Genomic DNA, 22,756 nt, shown 5'->3' with positions numbered 1-22,756 from the left:
AGTAGTTTCTTTACGTTGAGAACAATTTGTACTGCATTAGAATTAGTACCAGCAGGAGTTCATGATAGTTTTTAGAATCTTCTGAAAATATTTAGATTTTCCAGATTAATCTTCGAAGTATAGCTTTGAGATTTCTTTTATTCTTGTGTTCTCTGTGCCTCATGTTTGCTGCAAATTCGATATATTTTCACCTTTTACCCATTAGCTGGATTATGGCCATTTTTCAACTGAGAGTGTGGCTAACGCTAAACTTGAAATATAAACAATTAAACATGATCACGTGCCTGTTTGAGATGGAAATGAAGGCGGGTTCACAGCACATTCTTTAATCCCAAAACAGCTCCTTTCAAACAGAAGAAAATGAGCGAAAACTGGCAATAAAAACTGACGCAAATTTATTGAACAAAGAGACGCGTGAGTGTGGCGCCCTCTACTGGAGCTCAGAGCCACTACACCTCAGTAACAGTGGATACGCCTTCAGGGAAACTTTAGGAGAAGTGAAAGTCAGAGGACGACGCGACGCAGTGAGTGCTTCTTTTAATGTATAAAATAATGTAACAAAGGTTTAGTGTAGTTGCTTTTTCCTTGGCTCAGCTTTAGTCCGGGTTTAGTCCCAGTGTTTTAGGCCTGGTTTAGTCCAGTTAGGTGGCATTGACTTTGGGGGAAAAGACACTGTGCATGGTACACAGTGGACATTCATCATCCCGTCACAGATGTATTAAGATTAGGCCCCGCCCATAATCCTTAAGGTTAGTGACTAGGGCAGGATCAGGGTGAAGCTGGTTGGTTTATATATATGTCATGTTTCACTCTCTTCATGACTTGTGATTGATTAATGTACCAACAATCCTATAAAACAAACAAGTTTCCTTCTGTCGTCGAACACAGACCAGACTTCCTGTGAGTCAGTGTTTCTCAACCAGAAGAAAAGGGAACTTCAGAGGTGTGGACGTAGAATCTAACAGAGGCGGGCAGTACTCAGCTACAGTAGCAGTAACTTTTTGAAGAAATTGTACTTCTTAGAGTAGTTTTATCATACAGTACTTATCTGTACTCTTACTTGAGTAAAAGCAACTGTTACTTTTTCCACTGTGAGTAAATGATTAAAGGTAATATAGTTATAAAATATAAATGTATAACTTCACTTAAAAACACTAAAACATGTACAATAGGCCAGGATGAATGAGTGTGTTGGAGAGTGTGAGCGCAGGACAACGGATGGAAACTATCTGAAGGCTACAATCCAGTGTGGCTTGTTTACATGCATGTATCTATGTATGTTTAAGAACATGCACTGCCCTGACCAAATAAACCAATAATAAACTTAAAATATGCTGTTTTCAAACAAAATGCATCAAATTCAATGTGAGAAATGTAAAACATGTTGTCTCAAAATCATCTTGCGACCCCCACTTTGGGAACCCTTGCTGTCGAGGACATTCATTGATCAGTGAAGTCACACCTGGAGAACAGAGATTATCAGCTGTTGACATCACTGTATATTCTGCTCATATGAACTTTTCTTCTGATTCTCAGCAGCTACAACATGGACCCACGTGGACCTGGCCCCGAGTCCAAACCCAGACCTAAACCTGCTCCCAGCTCTGTGTCTCTGAAAAGTGACCGCTCTAAAGGCTGGGGTCCTAACTTTAAAGAGCCTCCTCCTGAAGACCACAGGTAAGTCCCATTGAGGAGATATTGACCAAAGTGTGTAGGGCTGTCCCTGTCATTGGACAATGTTTACTAAAAACATCAACAAAAGAAAAATAACAACATATGTAAACAATATTTATACGTTTATACTAAAATACAGTTTATCCAGTCCAGCGCTTGAACACCTCGCTGTTCAGTGTCTCAGAACAAGCTGAGTGATGCCCTTCGGATTCTTTTACCTGTCAGAAGAACCCTGCAAGGGTTTTTCCCAAATACATCATTTATATTGTTGTCGTTACACAACCACTAAATAATGGGCTGATACAGCGACCCTCGAGGCCTTCACCAAGTACTACACTTTTCAATGTTACATTATTCCATTTTAAAAACACTACTATGATTAATATGTTCGGATGCATTTTTTATAAATATGAAGCCTCAAAGTTGCTTCTCAAATTGTGACACACATTTCAACAATAACAAATGGGGGAAGAACGTATACTGAGCAAAAGGCATGTTGTTTAGGGCTGTTGGTGATGGACTGGACTAAACAGGTTTAACGTAAAACTCAGATTAGAAGTATAAGTTGTGCGTGAACCAGAGTCTGTGCAAGAGGCCAATCAGTATAAGCTAACAGCACCAGAATCAGAACTTTCAGGAGGACGTGGTCAGTTCAGTCAAATTAGGTTAAAACAGAAATGTCAACAATCTGTCACTGTATGTTGTACTTTTCTCTGATTTCCAGCACCAACAGGGACCCAACTAGACCTGGCCCCGGGTTCAAACCCAGACCTAAACCTGCTCCCAGCTCTGTGTCTCTGAAAAGTGACTTCTCCAAAGACTTACCTCCTAACTTTAGAGAACCTCCTTCTGAAGACCAGAGGTAAGACCTGCTTAAACCAGAGCTCTGGGACATGTTCTCACTTTCAGACCTGGTTCAGAGTCAGACCTGGTTTAGTCCCGGGCCAGCTGCAGTGGTCTCTGCTCAGAGCTGTGGAAGTCTCTAATGTTTCTGTTTGTTCGCTCACAGGGAGCCAGGCCCAAAGGAGCAGCTGGACGCCATATTCACGGTGAGTAGCCACGACTGCAGCATGTGTGGGGTTCTCTGTGGGGCTCCTCAGGTCCTCTCATTGACTGAAACTCTTTAAATCTGATTCTATTCCAGCGTCTGGAGGAGAACATCCTGACGTTTGTCAAAGAGCAGCTGCAGAGGCTCCACAGGCTCCTGGTCTCAGAGTACCCAGAGAGTAGCTCAGAGAGTGAGGAGGAGCAGAGCAGCAGAGAGGCTGTGCTGAACATCACCCTGGACTTCCTGAGGAGGATGAAGCAGGAGCAGCTGGCCGAGCGTCTGAGCTCCAGTAAGAACTCTGTCTACAGTCTGACCTGTTTCACTTCATAATGAACAGAGTCGTTTCAGCTCAGTCTTTGGTCACTCTCCACATGGAGCTTTGGTCACAGAGGATTATGGTCCTGGTTAAAACTGGGCTCTGGGGCTTTAATTCTGACCCACAGCTCATGGCAAGAAATATCACAGTTTAACAGAGTCATTCTTTTATTCTGAGGAAAATCAATGTCATAAGTAGTGTTCTGTGAATGCCTTGAGATTTAGTAATGAAATATGTTCTTCAACATAGACATAGGATGGCTTATTAAACGTATGACTTATTTGGTGTTAATGTTGTCTCTGTCTCTATTCAGGGAGTTCTGTTGGAGTTTGCAGAGATAAATTGAAGAGTCATCTGCAGCAGAGGTTCAGCTGTGTGTTTGAGGGCGTGGCTAAAGCAGGAAACTCCGCCCCCCTGCACCAGATTTATACAGAGCTCTACATCACAGAGGGAGGGGCCTCAGAGGTCAACCAGGAACATGAGGTCAGACACATCGAGACGGAGTCCAGGAAACCAGCCGCTACAGAGACCAGCATCACATGTGAAGACCTGTTTAAAGGCCCCGCCCACAGACAGCAGCCAATCAGAGCAGATGGTGACAGAGGTGCGAGGGTTCAATGACCCACAGAAGGAGCAGTACTTCAGGAAGAGGTTCAGAGACGAGCAGCAGGCCACAGACATCATCTCCCACATCAAGAGCATCCACAGCCTGTACATCATGTGCCACATCCCAGTCTTCTGCTGGATCCTCTCCACAGTCCTGCTCCATCTGATGGAGACCAGAGAGAGAGGAGAGCTGCCCCACACCCTCACCCAGATGTACATCCACCTCCTGGTGGTCCAGGCCAAAGTCAAGAACATCAAGTATCATGAGGGATCTGGGACAGACCTTCACTGGACTCAAGAGACCTGGGAGATGGTGCGGTCTCTGGGAAAACTGGCCTTTGAGCAGCTGCAGAAAGGAAACCTGATCTTCTACGAGAGTGACCTGAGCGAGTGTGGGCTGGACGCTGCAGCCGCCTCAGTGTACTCCGGAGTCTTCACACAGGTCTTTAGAGAGGAGCCAGGCCTGTACCAGGACAAGGTCTACTGCTTCATCCATCTGACTGTGCAGGAGTTTCTGGCTGCTCTTCACGTCCATGAGACCTTCTTCAGCTCTGGGGAGAACCTGCTGTCCTCACCACACTCCTTTAAGAGCCCTGACCCTGAGGAGAACCTGCTGTCCACACCACACTCCTCTGAGAGCCCTGATGCCTTCTACCGCTCTGCTGTGGACCGGGCCTTACAGAGTCCAAACGGACACCTGGACCTGTTCCTGCGCTTCCTCCTGGGGCTGTCTCTGCCGACCAATCAGAGCCTGCTGCCAGGTCAGCTGACTCACACAGGAAGTGACTCAACCAATCAGGAGATAGTAAAGTACATCAAACAGAAGCTGAATGAAAAGGGTTTGTCTGCAGAGAGGAGCCTGAACCTGCTCCACTGTCTGAACGAACTGAACGACCACAGTCTGGTGGAGGAGATACAGAAATACATGAGAGGAGGACGTCTCTCCTTGTTAAGTTCTCCTGCTCAGTGGTCTGCTGTGTCCTTCCTCTTACTGTCCTCAGAATCAGACCTGGAGGAGTTTGACCTCAGGAAATACTGTTCCTCAGAGACAGTTTTCCTGAAGCTGCTGCCGGTCGTCAAAGCCTCCACCAAAGCCATGTGAGTCCAGACTGTATTTAAACACTTGTGTCTTGGCTCTCGTCTCTAATCGTCCTCTCTGTCCTCAGTCTGAGCGGCTGTGGCCTGTCTCCTCTCAGCTGTGCTCCTCTGGCCTCAGTCCTCAGCTCCTCCAGTCTGACTCACCTGGATCTCAGTAACAACGAGCTCCAGGACTCAGGAGTGGAGCTGCTGTGTTCTGGACTGAAGAGCGCCCCCTGCAGACTGCACACCCTCAGGTGAGACGCTCCCATGATGCACTCTGTCTCTGTGTCCACATTAGAGGCTAATGCTGTGTGTCTTTAGTCTGTCTGGATGTCTGGTCTCAGAGAGGGGCGGAGCTTCTCTGGCCTCAGCTCTGAGCTCCGTCCCCTCCCACCTGAGAGAGTTAGACCTGAGCTACAACCATCCAGGACCCTCCACCGAGCTCCTGACCGCTCTACGGGCCCCTCAGGGGCCCCTGCTCTCTCTCAGGTGAGGCCCCCCTGGACTCTCTCAGGGTCTTGTCTCTGGTCCATGGTTGGTCCAGGTCTGGTCTGGTCTACAGTAAACTGGACTTGTGTGTTTCAGGCTGGATCCTGCTGGAGAACAGTGGATGGTCCCAGGTCTGAGGAAATGTGAGTCTTTTGTCTTTTTTCTCCGCATTTGACCCATCCTTCAATGCCGCTGGGGCGACCTGTCGGAGCAGTGAGCAGCTGCAGTAGGCAGGCGCCAGAGACTCATCTTTACTGCTATAGAGGAAAAATATGTGGTTATTTTATTTATAAAATATGAAGGAAGCAGAAAACATCCCAGTTCTTGCATGGCCACGACTCGCCGGACATGTCCCCATTGAGCATGTTTGAGCAGCTCTGGATTAGCGTTCACAACAGTGTGTTCCAGTTCCTGCCAATATCCAGTAACTTCACACAGTTACTGAAGAGAAGTGGACCATCAACAACCCTATGAAGGAGATGAGCTGCACTGCGTGAGGCAAATGGCAAATTTGTTTTTGACATGCCACACCTGTGTCAATGTCAACATCAGCTTTATTTCTACAGCACATTAACAATGCGGAGCGGCCAAAGTACTCACAGATTTAAAAAAAAAACACAGAAAAAAAGCCAGTAAGAAAGGGTACGACTTAAGGAGAGGTTTAAAGTTCTCCAGTGACTCAGCAGCTCGGATCCACAGAGGCAGACTGTTCCAAAGCTGGGGCTCACTAACACAGATTTTGTCAGGTTTGTGAACATTTGAAAGAAATGGGTCCTTTGAGTTCATTTCAGCCTATTAAACCGTATAAATATAGGCAAATAGGAACCAACGGAACTCATACTTACAGCAACAGGAAGTGATGTCATGAGTTGTGTTTGTTTCCTCAGATTCCTGTGAGTTTTCTCTGAATCCAAACACAGCTCAGAGGAACCTCCTTCTGTCTGAGGACAAACGGACTGTGACCAGAGTGTGGAAGGAGCAGCAGTATCTACATCATGAGGACAGGTTCATGGACCAGCCTCAGGTCCTGAGCTCCACTGGCCTGAGGGGGCGCTGTTACTGGGAGGTGCAGAGGAGCGGGGAGGGGGTTATTGATGTAGCAGTGAGTTACAAAGGAATCAGACGGAGACGACACAGAGAGGAGAGTAGGTTTGGAGACAATGATCAGTCCTGGAGTCTGAGGATCAGTGTTGGAGGTTACTCTGTCTGTCACAACAAGAGACAAACAGGCCTCTTCTCCACCTTCCCCTCCGCCTCTTTCTCAGGTGTTGTGGGCGTGTTCCTGGACTCTGAGGCTGGAGCTCTGTCCTTCTATGAGGTCGGCTCTGGTGGAGAACTGTTCCACATTTACACCGTCACCTCAAGGCAAGGCAAGGCAAGTTTATTTGTAGAGCACAATTCATACACAAGGCAATTCAAAGTGCTTCACAGTTGCATAAAACAAATACAATCAATAAAACATCAACATAGAATTAATCAATTACAGTAAGAGGCAAGAGTGTAGATAAAATACTTTCAGTTATATGCATTTTTAAGTCTTGTTTTGATTCGCTCTGTCTTGAGCACTATTTTTAAGTCTTGTTTTGACTCGCTCTGTCTTGAGCACTATTTCGCTCTGTCTTGAGCACTATTTTTAAGTCTTGTTTTGACTCGCTCTGTCTTGAGCACTATTTCGCTCTGTCTTGAGCACTATTTTAAGTCGTGTTTGGACTCGCTCTGTCTTGAGCACTATTTCGCTCTGTCTTGAGCTCTATTTTTAATTCTTGTTGTGACTCGCTCTGTCTTGAGCACCATTTTTAAGTCTTGTTTTGACTCGCTCTGTCTTGAGCACTATTTCGCTCTGTCTTGAGCACTATTTCGCTCTGTCTTGAGCACTATTTTTCTTGCTCGTTCAAAAGTAAGTTACCTAACCTCTGTTTTTGTCGCTCCTTCTCCTCTGGACACCTCCTCCTTCACTGAGCCTCTGTTTCCTGGGTTTGGGCTGGGGGCGGTCGGTCACTCTGTGTCTGTGGTAGATCTGAAGAGAGCTCCCCCTAGTGGCCCTCTGTGATTGAACTCTTTTATGACATTTGATTGACAGCACAAGGACCAATCACAGCTGGCTCCGTCTGTAATCGCCAATATTTTGAGGGTCAAGATCCAAGCTCTCCATTGAAATGTGTGCACTTCTTAGTTTGCTTTTCAACCAAACAAATTTACCTTTTTACGTTTGCTAAAAGTTCCATGAAGCCGCTCCATATGAATAACATTACTGTAACTGTTTCGTTTGTATGAATTTACAACAGGGTTTATACAGGCAGCAGCGAATCACATTTAATGCTTTTTAATGCCCAAACACTATATTTTAATGCCACAAACGCAGGAAAAACTAATTCCTTTCTTAAGATTTGCAAACATTTCATCAAATAGAGGAAAGAGAATGGGGGAGTGGGGGTCGCAGGATGATTTTAAACAATATTTTTCACATTCATGACATTGATCTTGATGTATTTTTTTGATTGAAAACAGCCTATTTTAATGAAATTAAGCCAGATATCAAAATACAGTATCCAAACATCATTAAACCAGACTTTAAATGTTTTGCACCTTAAATTATTATAAATACTTAAGGCATTTTACAGAAGGGGGTCCTGAGTTGTCGGTTGAGTGATTTTGTGGGTCTGACAAGTTTGGGAACCATCATTTTGATCATTTCGATGAACTTTTACAGTAAGAAATTGTTGAGCAATGTCATAATTTTCCAATAAATTTAGATTTATCAAAGCCAGTTTTAATCCAATTTAATGCTTTTTAATCACATTTATGCACAACTTTAAAAAGTCCCTTTCACCTTCACACCTTAACAGCCGTCTCTCAAAATAAAATACAAAACCAAACGGCACCTCCATTTTAAGTTTCATGTCTTGGTTGACCAGATGTTCCAGTTTACTCAGGACAGTCCCAGTTTTGAGTCCTTTGTCCCACGTCCCAATAGATTTCTCCAAAACCATTGATTTGTCCCCTGGACTCTCTCAGGGTCTTGTCTCTGGTTCGTGGTTGGTCCAGGTCTGGTCTGGTCTACAGTAAACTGGACTTGTTCAGGCTGGATCCTGCTGGAGAACAGTGGATGGTCCCAGGTCTGAGGAACCGTGAGTCTGTAGAACAACTTTGGAAACAACTTTTGAGTTTGTTTGTTTATGCCCATAGGCCTACTCATTACAGCTCATTATGTAACCAAAAAAAAACAGCAAAACTCCTCAGACTCACAGGAACAGGAAGTGATGTCATGAGTTGTGTTTGTTTCCCAGATTCCTGTGAGTTTTCTCTGGATCCAAACACAGCTTGGTTACTCTGTCTGTCACAACAGGAGAGAAACACCCCCCTCCTCCTCTTCCCTCTCTCTCAGGTGTAGTGGGCGTGTTCCTGGACTCTGAGGCTGGAGCTCTGTCCTTCAATGAGATCGGCTCTGATGGAAAACTGTCCCACATTTACACCTTCACCTCCTCCTTCCTATATACTCCTTTTGAAAGAATGCTAACTGCCACTTCCACTAAATTTAGATGGATAAATGGATGCTGCTTTTATTCTGAGGACAATAGAGTTTTAAAACTCAGCATTACCGTCTGTGAGCAGCAGGGGGCACTCGAGTGTAAAGAAAACGTGCCACAGTAAAATAAACTAGGTAAGTGCTGCTAATGTGAGGTAAAAGATAATTTAGTGCAGAAAACTTTCACTGATGTTAAATGTATTGTGTTCATTTGCTTTATTTATCCATGAAAAATATTATGAATCAAAATTAAACTGGACTTTGCCGTTTACTGATGACTATTCAGTGCAACTTTACACAAATAATGAATCCAGGATAAAGAAATTGTCACACCAAACAATGATGACTTTACAACAAGGCTTTATGTTAGACATTGTTTAGCCAAACTGGAGAAAATGTGCAGGTGGAGGTTAAGAGGTTAAACCAGACTTTAAATGTGAGTCTTAAATTATGATTGAGTGATTTTGTGGGTCAGAAAAGTTTGGGAACCACTGTTTAAGACCCTCATTGTGATCATTTTGATGAACTTATACAGTCAAAATTGCTGATCGATGTCATAATTTTCCATGAATTTAGATTTGATGCCAGTTTGAATTCAATTTAATGCTTTTAGTAACTTTAAGGCTGTTATTATGGCACAATTGAGTTCATGTCTTATAATACTTTCAAATGCCCCACGGAAATCCTGTAAAAATTTCACCTTAACCTTCATTAAAGCAAACCACGCCAGCTCCGTGTTAACGCTGATGGTGACTTTATTGACACAATTCAAACCACATTAAAAAGATTGAAGTTTCATGTCAAACACTGGACTTGGCCTCAACTTCTTAATAAAAGTGACCACATATTGCAGAGGCAGTAGTAATTCTTAAAGCAGGTTTATCGTACAGTACTTTTTACCTCTACTTTATCTTTAAGTCGCCGGACTATTACTCAACTAAAACATTTGGTTACTCTTTTCTCTGTTAATCTATAAGTGACAAAAGTTCTATGTAACGTGCAAATAGTCCAAAGTTTCATTAATTGAAACTTTTAATTAATGTTTCTGTATTCAATTTTAAGAATGTCTTGTTTAACCTCATTTAAGCCTGTTTTATATATATATATATAATTTTTGGATTACATCTGCACTAAGACATTCTTCTTGCTTATATTTCTCACTGATTCTTACCCTTTTTTCAGGTGTTTGAATTAAACTAAAACTGGAGGTTGGAGTGCGGTTTGCAGTGGGCCGTGCTGCTTGGCCTCGACTCAGGGTTATTCATGTTTTGTGATTATGCCTCTTATGCCTCTTTTATAAGATTTCCACATTTGAATCCAGTTCAAGCTTATATTCATTGTATCCTCTAGCCCAGGGGTTCCCAAACTTTTGTGGCTGTGAGTGGGACTAGAGGCCGACCATTATATCGGGCCGATTTTTGGGGACGATATTTGAGGATTTTACAATATTGGCTATCGGCCGATCTAGCGATGAAAAAAAACAGATATTTCCAGGCCCGAAAATGATGGAGACTTCCCGTTTTTTGCATTGGAAAGAGCAAAGTCAGTCCTCCCACAACTCCCTCGGCCTCAGGGGAACTGAGAAACATCGCAATGAAAATTTGGTTAGCTTCAAGTCTGTGAAACACAAGTTTCACTAAAGCTCCATCAATACGGACATGCTGTAATAATGATAATAATAATAATATAATAATAATAATAATAATAATAATAATAATAATAATACATTTTATTTCTATTGCGCTTTTTAAGACACTCAAAGACGCTTCACAGAAAAACAATGTCATGTTGAAGTGCAGAATCTGGAGAATTCATTCGCTGAGAATTTTAACCTCCACTATTGTAGTTTTGATCGCCGTGCAAAATGCCGAAGCTAGTAACAATATGCTAATGCTAACAACAACTAATCAAAGCCAAAGGTGGGATAGAAACTATGATTAAATCATCTAAAGTAATAAAATAAAATCGGCCACTGATGGAGCGGCCAAGCATTTGTTTTCACAGGATTACCAGACATATGGAAAAATCTGCCAAAAATATCAGACAAAAATATCTGCCAAGCATATCGGCACCAGCCTTAGAAAAACCCACATCAATCGGCCTCTAGCTGGGACCCCAAACATTGACACGTAAGAATTCAGGACCATCATTGTGCAACGTTATTGCCTCGAAACGCTGTTTAGGGAAGAACACATTTTTAAAATCTAGTTAATATGTATTTGAACAGTTTATTTTGACTATGTGAAGGGATTCCACATGCTGTATGCTGTTTTATACTCAAAAATATACTAAAAACAATAACTTCTTTTATCTGGGGCTCCCATCCAAGTCCTCGCAATCCCCCCCCACTCTGTCAGTCCACTTTTTTAATGCGTCTAAATGAATTGAGTATGCGGGTGGTGATCAGAGAACCTGTTGCCTCATTTTCATCAGTCACTTTATATTTTTGCGCTTAATAATACGTAATGATTCCTCCACGCCTTGCCTTGCATCACTAATTTCGCTTCTCTCTTTTGCGTTTGCCCAGAAACAGCTGCCTCCTACTTCCACCTCAGCTCTCACTTCCTCCATACTGCTCGTCAAAGACCAGCATCTTCTTTGGGCGCCTTTGCAGACTCCTCAGCCTCTTCTGCCCTTGTCATCACAACCAGGTAAGATCCAAACGTGCCCTAAGTCGTTTGCACTGCATTGTTTTTTTTAAGTGAATTTCAATTATTTATTCATTAAGAACTGTCACTTGCCTAATTCAAAGGTTTATAGGTATGAAATAAACTGTGATTGAACAATATGTGGAATGCTAAATTGAATAGGTTGATTTAGAAAGATTTATTTTTGCATTGGGGTTTCTGCAATTTTTCAAATGTTTTACTCAACCCTTAAATAAGGGGTTGAGCAATACTTGGACGTGACAAGCACTCTACAATTTCCTCAACTTGAGCTCCTTTCCACATCTTTCTCTGACTCTCTCTCTTGAAATTGGTTAAGACGGACTTTGCATCATTGGAATGCTTCAGTTTAGCACAAATGGAATCCCTTAAGTTCAGCGTGTTTCAGTTCAGAAGCTTGTTCTAGTGTAGGATGCAGTGTTTAGACAGAAAAGCCAGTGACATTGTGACCCTGCAGCTTCCTTAGTTACACATGCGCTATTGGCTGTGAATCAAAAGTACTTAACGCTTCCAGAGGCGCAGACATTTGGAAAAAGATTAATGATAGTATGAACTGTCAAACTAACACCAAATACACATGCACATTATAGATGTTTGCAACGCTTAAAAGTAAGATGGTGATTTTGGAAGTTTGCATCATTGTATTCTAGCATAGGAAAAATACATGGTGTTGAAAATTAGCACATGTGCTATAACACTTTAAACAATGCATCTGGTTCGTCCAATGTAATTGCTATGTCCATATTAAATAAATAAATAAATGAAATGACATTATTCATTGTCATTATTTCAAAAATACTAATAAATGACAACTTATATGGGCCTTACACTATGTAAGTGTTTTGAATAAAACTCAAGTAAGAGTAATGTTACTTTATAATGTTTTTTTCTCAAATAAAAGTACCCCGTGAAGTCATCATTCAAACGATGTATTCAAGCAAGACCAGAAAAGTCTGCGTATAATGCGTAATACCAGCTAACATCAAGCACTTGCACAGATGTCGCTATTGCTCCAAAGTAAAAATCCCTCTAAAACAAGACTCAAGCCAGCTCCTCTAAAATCCCTCAAAATGTTAAATCTGATGCCCTTACACTTCCTCAACTTAAACTTCGCTAAACACTTTGGCATTTGGTCCCCCATTCTTTTTTTCCCATTACTTCTGTTGCAGGGCAGCAATTTCAACATACAATGATTATAGGTAAGAGGGCGAGTGAGCGCTGCTGTGGGTTAGGTATATTTACGAGTCATGTGCTCTTCCAGGATCCGTATGCAAAAAGCTTAATTTGGAGAGAAAAAGGAGGTCCGAGGCACAGCCGACTTTCAAGTAAAAATCCTTTATTGTTGAGGGACACCAATGTGTTTCGACCGATTAGGTCTTCATCAGGGCAGACAGTCTGCCCTTGAAAGTCAGTTGTGCCTAGACCTCCTTTTTCCTCATACAGTGATTCTAGTTGTTATCATCATCATCGTCATCATCACCACCACCACCCTCATCATCCTCAGCAACACTGTCCAAACAACAAACTGGGGCTGCGCAATATTGCACCTACGACAGGCGAAACGGCGGTGCAGCACCAAGACAACGGCACAATCGCAATATTTTACATTACATTTCAGCAGGCAGAAGTGTCATCCAAAAACATAAAATCAGGATCAAACAAAGGCAGAAACGAGCTAAATACGGAAATGTTGGATGGAAATGTTTACGTCTCAGTCAGATGGCTCAAACGATGTTGCGACCTCCCGTGACTCGGATACAGCACCACCCAATGCCGCGACACACCGTGCAGACTTACGACACAGGACAGTATGACGGTTGTAATGTGTGGGATAGGAAATGGTGACGATATTAGTCTCAATAACAATGTTAGCAACAGTATAGGCTATAATAAAGATCACTTTTTATTATTAGACTATATCTTTTTTCCCATTTTTAATTTAGTAAATGTGCTCTTGGATTGGCTATAAGGTTAATGTTGGTTACTGACAGATTCTTTAATCTTCTTCATATGCAAAAATATCATATGGAAATACATTATTTTACACTATCCTTGATACATTGTACCTAAATAAATTTAGTAAAATGTAATGTGCTCTGTAACAATGTGTAATAACTTGTACCTATGAGTTAGATACACAATGGAATAATATGTATTTGTAGTTTGTAGGTGTCCTATTCGTGTCCTATTACATTACTTACAAAGTACTAATACAAGTTATTCCATTGTGTACGTACTACATAGGTACAAGTTATTACAGATTGTTGCAGAGCACATTACATTGTAGTAAATTTAGCTAGGTACAATGTATCAAGGTAGTGTAAAATAAAGTGATACCTATCATATTTGTCGTGTTAAAAACAATTATTTATCCTATTTATGGTTGGAGAAGCATTCTTTTTGGGGAGTGAGGCTTCCTGATATATAAATATTTTTGGGCGTTTCATTCAAATGAAGCTAGGATTTCTCTGTGGCATTTACCATCAGCTGCTCGTACGTACGGGAAAATCTTAGCGGAAAGCACAAGTTCAAAAATGTCACGCGCACTCTGGTGCATATCGCAAACACACCTACACATTCACCATTTTTGTGCACAATGTTGATAAATGATTGTTCAGATTTATTCACTTATTGACTCATCAGATTACATTACAACATAAACAGCGCCAGCAAACCATCGCTTAATTACAAAACCACAAGGCAGTGATATACAGCATCATATTTGCACTATGATTATAGTTCAATGTGCAATATTTGGAAGTAACATTATGTTTTCTCTTGCATTTCTCATGTATTTGACCAAAACCAATCATCACAGTATGATCAAGTTAGTTTTGTCGGTGCATCTTCCTCATGGTCTTCATAAGCAAATTTCTTATGCTTCCCTCGAGTTGCAGCAGCGGTGCTTTTACAGCATCGTCCACCGCATTTCTCACCCCCACCCCCTACCTTCCTGTTCCCTTTGCAGCAGATGCTAAATACTGAAGTGCCACGAGCTTTAAAGACATGTCGTACAACAGGAGAATTGCCATTTACAGGAGCCACAAATAAATTGGACTGTTTGTAAAAGGGTTTTGGCTCAATAAAGTTATCTGAATTAGTCTCTCGCCCTCCCTGATCATGAACTTATGATGAGCTCTCTCTAAGGAAACAACGGCGGCTCCGAAACACGCTTCACCACCAACCCACTTCCTGTCCACCATAACGAGAAGTGAGAAAGAAAGAGAAAGGATTAAAGGTGTGTGTCAAAGTTAATCATGGTTTAGTACCAGGGGTTTCACACTCACTGTAGCTCGTGGGCCAGAATTGAACTCCCACGGCGGGCCATGGGCCACATATATTGCAAATAGGAAAATACTATTGTGAAACATTTTCCAATAAATGAATAATGACTAAGCTGTGACTCTAAAACAGTGCTGATTTGAGCAAAAGCCTGAAGGACCTGTAGAGAATACGGCTTACACTTGCACTGCACTTTACAAATGTAAGCCCCCCCCCCCCCCATTCTGCTCAAATGAACGCTTCTTCTGATTCTCAGCACCTACATCATGGACCCACGTGGACCTGCGCCGCCGCAGTCCAAAACTGTGGACCCCACAAATGTATCATAACCTGAAAATAATTGCTAATAAGTATTAATTTCAAACAAAGTTTTTAATGCACTTGTAGTCCTTACTCAGTCATTGATGATTTTAGACTATTTATTTTGTTCCACCTACAGCATGGACCCACCTGGACCTGGCCCCGGGTCCAAACCCAGACCTAAACCTGCTCCCAGCGCTGTGTCTGTGAAAAGTGACCGCTCTAAAGAAAACCCTCCTGTCTTTAAAGAACCTCCTCCTGAAGACCAGAAGTAAGTCCCATTGATGAGATATGAACCAAAGTGTGTAGGACTGTCTCTGTCATTGCACAATGTGTCTGTTTTATAACTGTCTCTTCAGTCACAGAGTCGTCTCTTTGTGAGAGCGATTTGGGAAGACACCTTTTTTTTTTTCCTTCAGTTTATCATAAACGACTAAAAGAAAACAAAACCTATCCTATAGGATGGGCACTTATTATTTTATGCTACAAAACAAATTAACATTACAAAAAAGAAAAAAAATCACCCAAAAAAAATAATTTAATACCATTTTGTATCGGCTTCAGTCTTTTTTGTAATAATTGACATTTTCAGGAAATATAAACCAGACTGTCACAAACCCAAACATTCCCATAATGTCATCCTAGACTCTATTATCTCATCTATAGAATAACTTTAAAGTCAAAATGTAATATTTGGGGAACAGTGGTTTAATTGTCAGTCATCTCTATTTCCTGATGTTGGAGAGCAGTGGTTCCCAAACCTTTTTCTTTGAAGCCCCCCCCCCGCGCGTGCTGTAGTGAGGCTGCGCCACTGCAGTCCAAAACTGTGGACCCCACAAATGTATCATAACCTGAAAATAATTGCTAATAAGTATTAATTTCAAACAAAGTTTTTAATGCACTTGTAGTCCTTACTCAGTCATTGATGATTTTAGACCATTTATTTTGCTCCACCTACAGCATGGACCCACCTGGACCTGGCCCCGGGTCCAAACCCAGACCTAAACCTGCTCCCAGCTCAGTGTCTCTGAAAAGTGACCGCTCTAAAGAAAACCCTCCTGTCTTTAAAGAACCTCCTCCTGAAGACCAGAGGTAAGTCCCATTGATGAGATATTGACCAAAATGTGTCCGGACGGGAGGACATTGAGGAGGTGGACAGTTTCAAGTACCTGGGTGTTCATCTCAACAATAAACTGGACTGGTCCCACAACACCAACTCCCTGTAAAAGAAGGGCCAAAGTCGCCTTCACCTTCTGAGGAGACTGAGGTCTTTCGGAGTGAGCAGGCCACCACAGAGTCATAAACAGTCCTGAGCTCTGCTCAGGACTGTTTATGACTCTGTGGTGGCCTCTGCTCTCCACTGCGCTGCCGTGTGCTGGGCAGCACAGAGCGGGACAAGAACAGACTGAACAAGCTGGTCAGGAGGGCCAGCTCCGTCCTGGGCTGCCCCCTGGACTCTGTGGAGGAGGTGAGGGACAGGAGGGTGTTAGCCAAGCTCACCTCCATCATGGACAACACCTCCCACCCACTACACGGGACTGTAGAAGAGCTGAGCAGCTCTCTCAGTGGAAGATTGAGACACCCTCAGTGCAGGACGGAGCGCTACCGCAAAGCCTTCATCCCCACTGCTGTCAGACTGTACAATAAGACTGTGAAGTAACGCCGACTAACAAGTTAATTTCTCCTTTGTTTGATCAATAAAGGTTTATCTTATCTTATCTTATCTTATGTCCCTTGACTGTCTCTTCAGTCACAGAGTCGTCTCTTTGTGAGAGCGATCTGGGAAGTTTCAGGAAACATATCATAACTTTTCTTCGGTTTATTATTTTTAAACTTTTAAAAGAGCTCACAGTCACCTATAGGATGGGCACTTATTATTTTACGCTACTAAAAACATTAACAATAGAAAAATATGAACATATGTAAAAAAAATCCCCAACAAAACTCAATTGCGTACCATTTTGCATCGTCTTTATTCTAAAATACACATTTTATCCAGTCCAGCCCCTGAACTCACTGTTCAGTGTTTCCGCACAAAACTAACAGAAGACTAACAGATACCCTTCGGACACTTTTACATAGGCCCCGTCAGAAGAACCCTGCATCTATAGTTTTTCCCAGATCATCATTTATATTGTCATCGTTACATAACCTCTAATCAATCAGCTGACACAGCGCCCCTCGAGGCCTTCACCAAGTACTACACTTTTCGATGTTACATTATTCCACTTTAAAAACAGTAAAAATAAAAGGTGAAAGCGTTGTTGACGTCACACTCGCCATGATTATGACTCATATGTTCAAATGCCCTTTTAGTAAATATTGTAATTTAAAGTTGCTTCTTAAAACTTATACCGAGCAAAAGTCATGTTGTTCAGGGCTGTTGTTGAATGGAATGAAAAACAGTATTGGTGATGGACTGGACCAACCAGGTTTAATGTAAAACTCAGATTAGAAATAAAAAGTTGTAAATGAAACAGAGCCTGTGCGAGAGGCAGATGAGGACAAGCTGACAGCACCAGAGTCAGACCTGGTTTAGTCCTGGTGTGAGCTGTAGATGGTGAGTCCTCAGGAGGTCTGTGGAGGAGCTTCTTGTGAGTCTAAATGAGTCCAAAGGCGACTGCAGTGGTCTCTGCTCAGTCTCTAATGTTTCTGTTTGTTGGTTCACAGGGAGCCAGGCCCAAAGGAGCAGCTGGACGCCATATTCACGGTGAGTAGCCACGACTGCAGCATGTGTGGGGTTCTCTGTGGGGCTCCTCAGGTCCTCTCTTTGACTGAAACTCTTTAAATCTGATTCTATTCCAGCGTCTGGAGGAGGACATCCTGACGTTTGTCAAAGAGCAGCTGCAGAGGCTCCACAGGCTCCTGGTCTCAGAGTACCCAGAGAGTAGCTCAGAGAGTGAGGAGGAGCAGAGCAGCAGAGAGGCTGTGCTGAACATCACCCTGGACTTCCTGAGGAGGATGAAGCAGGAGCAGCTGGCCGAGCGTCTGAGCTCCAGTAAGAACTCTGTCTACAGTCCATCAGAGGAGCAGCTCACACCTGGATCTTATAGGATCTTATAGGATACCGGCGCGACAGCCTCCAGATTCAGGAAAAAAGGGGTTACAATATACAGCAGACGGATATATTCAAGATTGAACTATTGTAACACGTCTATGATCAGTGTTACAGGTCCAAAGAAGGTTGTGGCTAAACATCACACAGAGAGGGAATAGCCCCTCAGGAAACTCTATTTGCACGCACTCACTTATTTTTGTAGTATTGTTAAAAATATGAGCGTTGATTCGGTTTGCTAAAGTTAGCTAACCCTAGCTAAACCTACAGGTGAGACAGCTAAACGTGGGAATGGGAAAAAACAAGAAAAAAAAACCTAGTGTACAATTTAGTTACGTATCACCATTAAGAGGCTGTAAACTGAGGCGTAAAAGTTCACCGGCACAGTTGAAGTTACACCAAACAGCTCCAGTTAGTGTAACGTCATGTTACTGTCAGTAGCTAGACATTATTTAGCTAATGTGTGCTTATCTGCTCAGTGCTGGTATGTAGCATTGTATTCCTGCGGAGGTCTGCGGCTTGATGGACCTACGTAGCTTCATAGTAACGGTTGCTAGGATGTATGATTGGACAATTACCATTTTGGGGCTCTTCAAAGAGCGTGAGTTTTATCTTTAAGTTAAATGTTTATTCATGTCTTAACATGTTCTTTCACATCAGCATGATTGACTACATTTGTGTCCAGTGAAGAGTTCATTGTTGTCTCTGTCTTTATTCAGGGAGTCCTGTTGGAGTTTGCAGAGATAAACTGAAGAGTCATCTGCAGCAGAGGTTCAGCTGTGTGTTTGAGGGCGTGGCTAAAGCAGGAAACTCCGCCCCCCTGCACCAGATTTACACAGAGCTCTACATCACAGAGGGAGGGGCCTCAGAGGTCAACCAGGAACATGAGGTCAGACACATCGAGGCAGCGTTCAGGAAACCAGGAGCTACAGAGACCAGCATCACATGTGAAGACCTGTTTAAAAGCCCCGCCCACAGACAGCAGCCAATCAGAGCAGGGCTGAAAGAGGAGGGACCAATCAGGACGGTGCTGACGAAGGGCGTGGCCGGCGTGGGGAAAACAGTGCTGACTCAGAAGTTGAGTCTGGACTGGGCTGAAGGCAAAGCCCACCAGGACGTCCAGCTGCTGTTCCCCTTCACTTTCAGAGAGCTCAATGTGCTCAGAGACACAGAGTACAGCCTGCTGGAGCTGCTGCACCACTTCTTCAGTCAAACCAAAGGTCTCTGCAGCTTTCAGCAGCTCCAGGTGCTCTTCATCTTTGACGGTCTGGACGAGTGCAGACTTCCTCTGGACTTCAGCCGGACCCGGGTCCTGACGGAGCCCACAGAGAGCGCCTCAGTGGAGGAGCTGCTGGTGAACCTCATCAGGGGGAGCCTGCTTCCCTCCGCTCGCCTCTGGATAACCACACGCCCCGCGGCGGCCAATCAGATCCCTGCTGAGTGTGTCTCCATGGTGACAGAGGTGCGAGGGTTCAGCGACCCACAGAAGGAGCAGTACTTCAGGAAAAGGTTCAGAGATGAGCAGCAGGCCACAGCCGTCATCTCCCACATCAAGAGCATCCGCAGCCTGTACATCATGTGCCACATCCCAGTCTTCTGCTGGATCCTCTCCACAGTCCTGCTCCATCTGATGGAGACCAGAGAGAGAGGAGAGCTGCCCCGCACCCTCACCCAGATGTACATCCACCTCCTGGTGGTCCAGGCCAAAGTCAAGAACATCAAGTATCATGAGGGATCTGGGACAGACCTTCACTGGACTCCAGAGACCTGGGAGATGGTGCGGTCTCTGGGAAAACTGGCCTTTGAGCAGCTGCAGAAAGGTAACCTGATCTTCTACGAGAGTGACCTGAGCGAGTGTGGGCTGGACGCTGCAGCCGCCTCAATGTACTCCGGAGTCTTCACACAGGTCTTTAGAGAGGAGCCAGGCCTGTACCAGGACAAGGTCTACTGCTTCATCCATCTGAGTGTGCAGGAGTTTCTGGCTGCTCTTCACGTCCATGAGACCTTCTTCAGCTCTGGGGAGAACCTGCTGTCACCACCACACTCCTCTGAGAGCCCTGACCCAGAGGAGAACCTGCTGTCCACACCACACTCCTCTGAGAGCCCTGACCCCGAGGAGAACCTGCTGTCCTCACCACACTCCTCTGAGAGCCCTGAGGCCTTCTACCGCTCTGCTGTGGACCGGGCCTTACAGAGTCCAAACGGACACCTGGACCTGTTCCTCCACTTCCTCCTGGGGCTGTCTCTGCCGACCAATCAGAGCCTGCTGCCAGGTCAGCTGACTCACACAGGAAGTGACTCGACCAATCAGGAGACAGTAAAGTACATCCAAGAGAAGCTGAATGAAAAGGGTCTGTCTGCAGAAAGGAGCCTGAACCTGCTCCACTGTCTGAACGAACTGAACGACCGTGAACTGATGGAGCGGATACAGCGATACATGATAGAAGGACATTTCTCCTGGTTATATTCTCCTGCTCATTGGTCTGCCGTGTCCTTCCTCTTACTGTACTCGGACTCAGACCTGGAGGAGTTTGACCTCAAGAAATACTGTTCCTCAGAGACAGTTCTCCTGAAGCTGCTGCCAGTCGTCAAAGTCTCCACCAAAGCCATGTGAGTCCAGACTGTATTTAAACACTTGTGACTTGGCTCTCGTCTCTAATCGTCCTCTCTTGTGAGATCAATAAAGGTTTATCTTATCTTATCTGTCCTCAGTCTGAGCGTCTGTGGCCTGTCTCCTCTCAGCTGTGCTCCTCTGGCCTCAGTCCTCAGCTCCTCCAGTCTGACTCACCTGGATCTCAGTAACAACGACCTCCAGGACTCAGGAGTGGAGCTGCTGTGTTCTGGACTGAAGAGCGCCCCCTGCAGACTGCACACCCTCAGGTGAGACGCTCCCATGATGCACTCTGTCTCTGTGTCCACATTAGAGGCTAATGCTGTGTGTCTTTAGTCTATCTGGATGTCTGGTCTCAGAGAGGGGCGGGGCTTCTCTGGCCTCAGCTCTGAGCTCCGCCCCCTCCCACCTGAGAGAGTTAGACCTGAGCTACAATCATCCAGGACCCTCCACCGAGCTCCTGACCGCTCTACGGGCCCCTCAGGGGCCCCTGCTCTCTCTCAGGTGAGGCCCCCCTGGACTCTCTCAGGGTCTTGTCTCTGGTCCATGGTGTGTCCAGGTCTGGTCTACAGTAAACTGGACTTGTGTGTTTCAGGCTGGATCCTGCTGGAGAACAGTGGATGGTCCCAGGTCTAAGGAAGTGTGAGTCTGTGTTTCATTCATTTCATGGAAACAACTTTCGATTTGTTTATGCCCATAGGCCTACTCATTACAGCTCATTGTGTAAGCAAAAAATAACTGGAAAACTCCTCAGACACACAGAAACAGGAAGTGATGTCATGAATTATGTTTGTTTCCTCAGATTCCTGTGAGTTTTCTCTGGATCCAAACTCAGCTCAGAGGAACCTCCTTCTGTCTGAGGACAAACGGACTGTGACCGGAGTGAGAAAGAAGCAGCAGTATCCAGATCATGAGGACAGGTTCATGGACCAGCCTCAGGTCCTGAGCTCCATTGGCCTGAGGGGGCGCTGTTACTGGGAGGTGCAGTGGAGGGGGGAGTGGAGAGTTGATATAGCAGTGAGTTACAGAGGAATCGGACGGAGAGGAGACAGAGAGGAGAGTAGGTTTGGAAACAATGATCAGTCCTGGAGTCTGAGGATCAATGGTGGAGTTTACTCTGTCTGTCACAACAAGAGAGAAACACCCCTCTTCCCCTCCTCCACCTCCCCTTGCTCTCGCTCAGCTGTAGTGGGCGTGTTCCAGGACTCTGAGGCTGGAGCTTTGTCCTTCTATGAGGTCGGCTCTGATGGAAAACTGTCCCACATTTACACCTTCACCTCCTCCTTCACTGAGCCTCTGTTTCCTGGGTTTCGGCTGAGGGCTGAAGGTGACTCAGTGGCTGTGATAGATCTGAGGAGAGCGCCCATTGAACTCTTGATATAAACATTTGATTGACAGCTGTAAGGACCAATCACATCTGGCTCTGCCTGTAATCACTGATTCACTGTTGAAAATAAAACATGTCTTTATTCAATCCTAACTTGTGTGTTTGAGGCTCTGACAGATACAGGTGGAGCCGTCGCCCTGTTACTGTGAGGTCGACGGTTCACATCTCAGTCTCACCAGCACTTACTCTGTCAATGAGCAAGACACTTCACTCACACTGGCAGCAGTAGCTCAGTTTAGACACAACACCAGAGGGTTATTGGTTTGAAGTATTATTTGGTATTTGAGACTAAAATCAGTTAAAAACTAAGCACTGGAGACAAAAACAATGAATTTCTTGTAAATAATTTAGCTTGACATAATGTAAAAAACTGTATTGTCCTCACAATTACTGCTGAATAAGCCTGCAATAAGCCTATCATAATAAAAATCAAATAACAGTAATTTTAACAGACATGGGAGAAGCATTTTCAGTGTTTTTTGAAAGGGTCTTGACCCTCCAGTTGAGAACACTCTTCTATAATAAGACGCTTTGATGGAATTGCTTTCAAGTTTGTGTTTGGAACATACTGGGTTGAAATGGTCTTTAACAATATGGCAGTAATATATCACTCTCACAATATTGAAGTCGGTTCTTGTATTTTCTAAATTATCTTTCCGTGTCTGTTAAAAAATAGAATTGTTTTGAAAGAATGCTAACTGCCACTGACGGATTTA

The 22,756-nt window shown here is 44.0% G+C and overlaps 1 protein-coding gene across 1 annotated transcript in view; it reads left to right on the top strand.

Moving 5' to 3' along the window:
• The window catches only part of LOC306966797 (uncharacterized protein), a gene marked incomplete at its 3' end in the record, with an annotated part of 53,498 nt that overhangs the window by 6,617 nt on the left and 24,125 nt on the right, over positions 1-22,756 (top strand). The window contains 19 exon segments of the mRNA XM_079561613.1: positions 3,631-4,742; positions 4,811-4,978; positions 5,046-5,213; positions 5,310-5,343; positions 6,139-6,358; positions 6,479-6,578; positions 8,259-8,341; positions 11,267-11,390; positions 15,127-15,258; positions 15,948-16,079; positions 17,658-17,697; positions 17,793-17,985; positions 18,762-20,652; positions 20,654-20,696; positions 20,702-20,922; positions 20,990-21,157; positions 21,249-21,295; positions 21,456-21,994; positions 22,148-22,185. Coding sequence (XP_079417739.1) covers positions 3,631-4,742; positions 4,811-4,978; positions 5,046-5,213; positions 5,310-5,343; positions 6,139-6,358; positions 6,479-6,578; positions 8,259-8,341; positions 11,267-11,390; positions 15,127-15,258; positions 15,948-16,079; positions 17,658-17,697; positions 17,793-17,985; positions 18,762-20,652; positions 20,654-20,696; positions 20,702-20,922; positions 20,990-21,157; positions 21,249-21,295; positions 21,456-21,994; positions 22,148-22,185 — 5,453 coding nt within the window.

Source organism: Gobius niger (genome assembly GCF_951799975.1).
Source record: "Gobius niger genome assembly, chromosome: 8".
Classification (NCBI taxonomy): domain Eukaryota; kingdom Metazoa; phylum Chordata; class Actinopteri; order Gobiiformes; family Gobiidae; genus Gobius; species Gobius niger.
The sequence above is the reverse complement of the archived record's forward strand: the minus strand, read 5'-3'. Positions and strand labels throughout refer to the sequence as shown.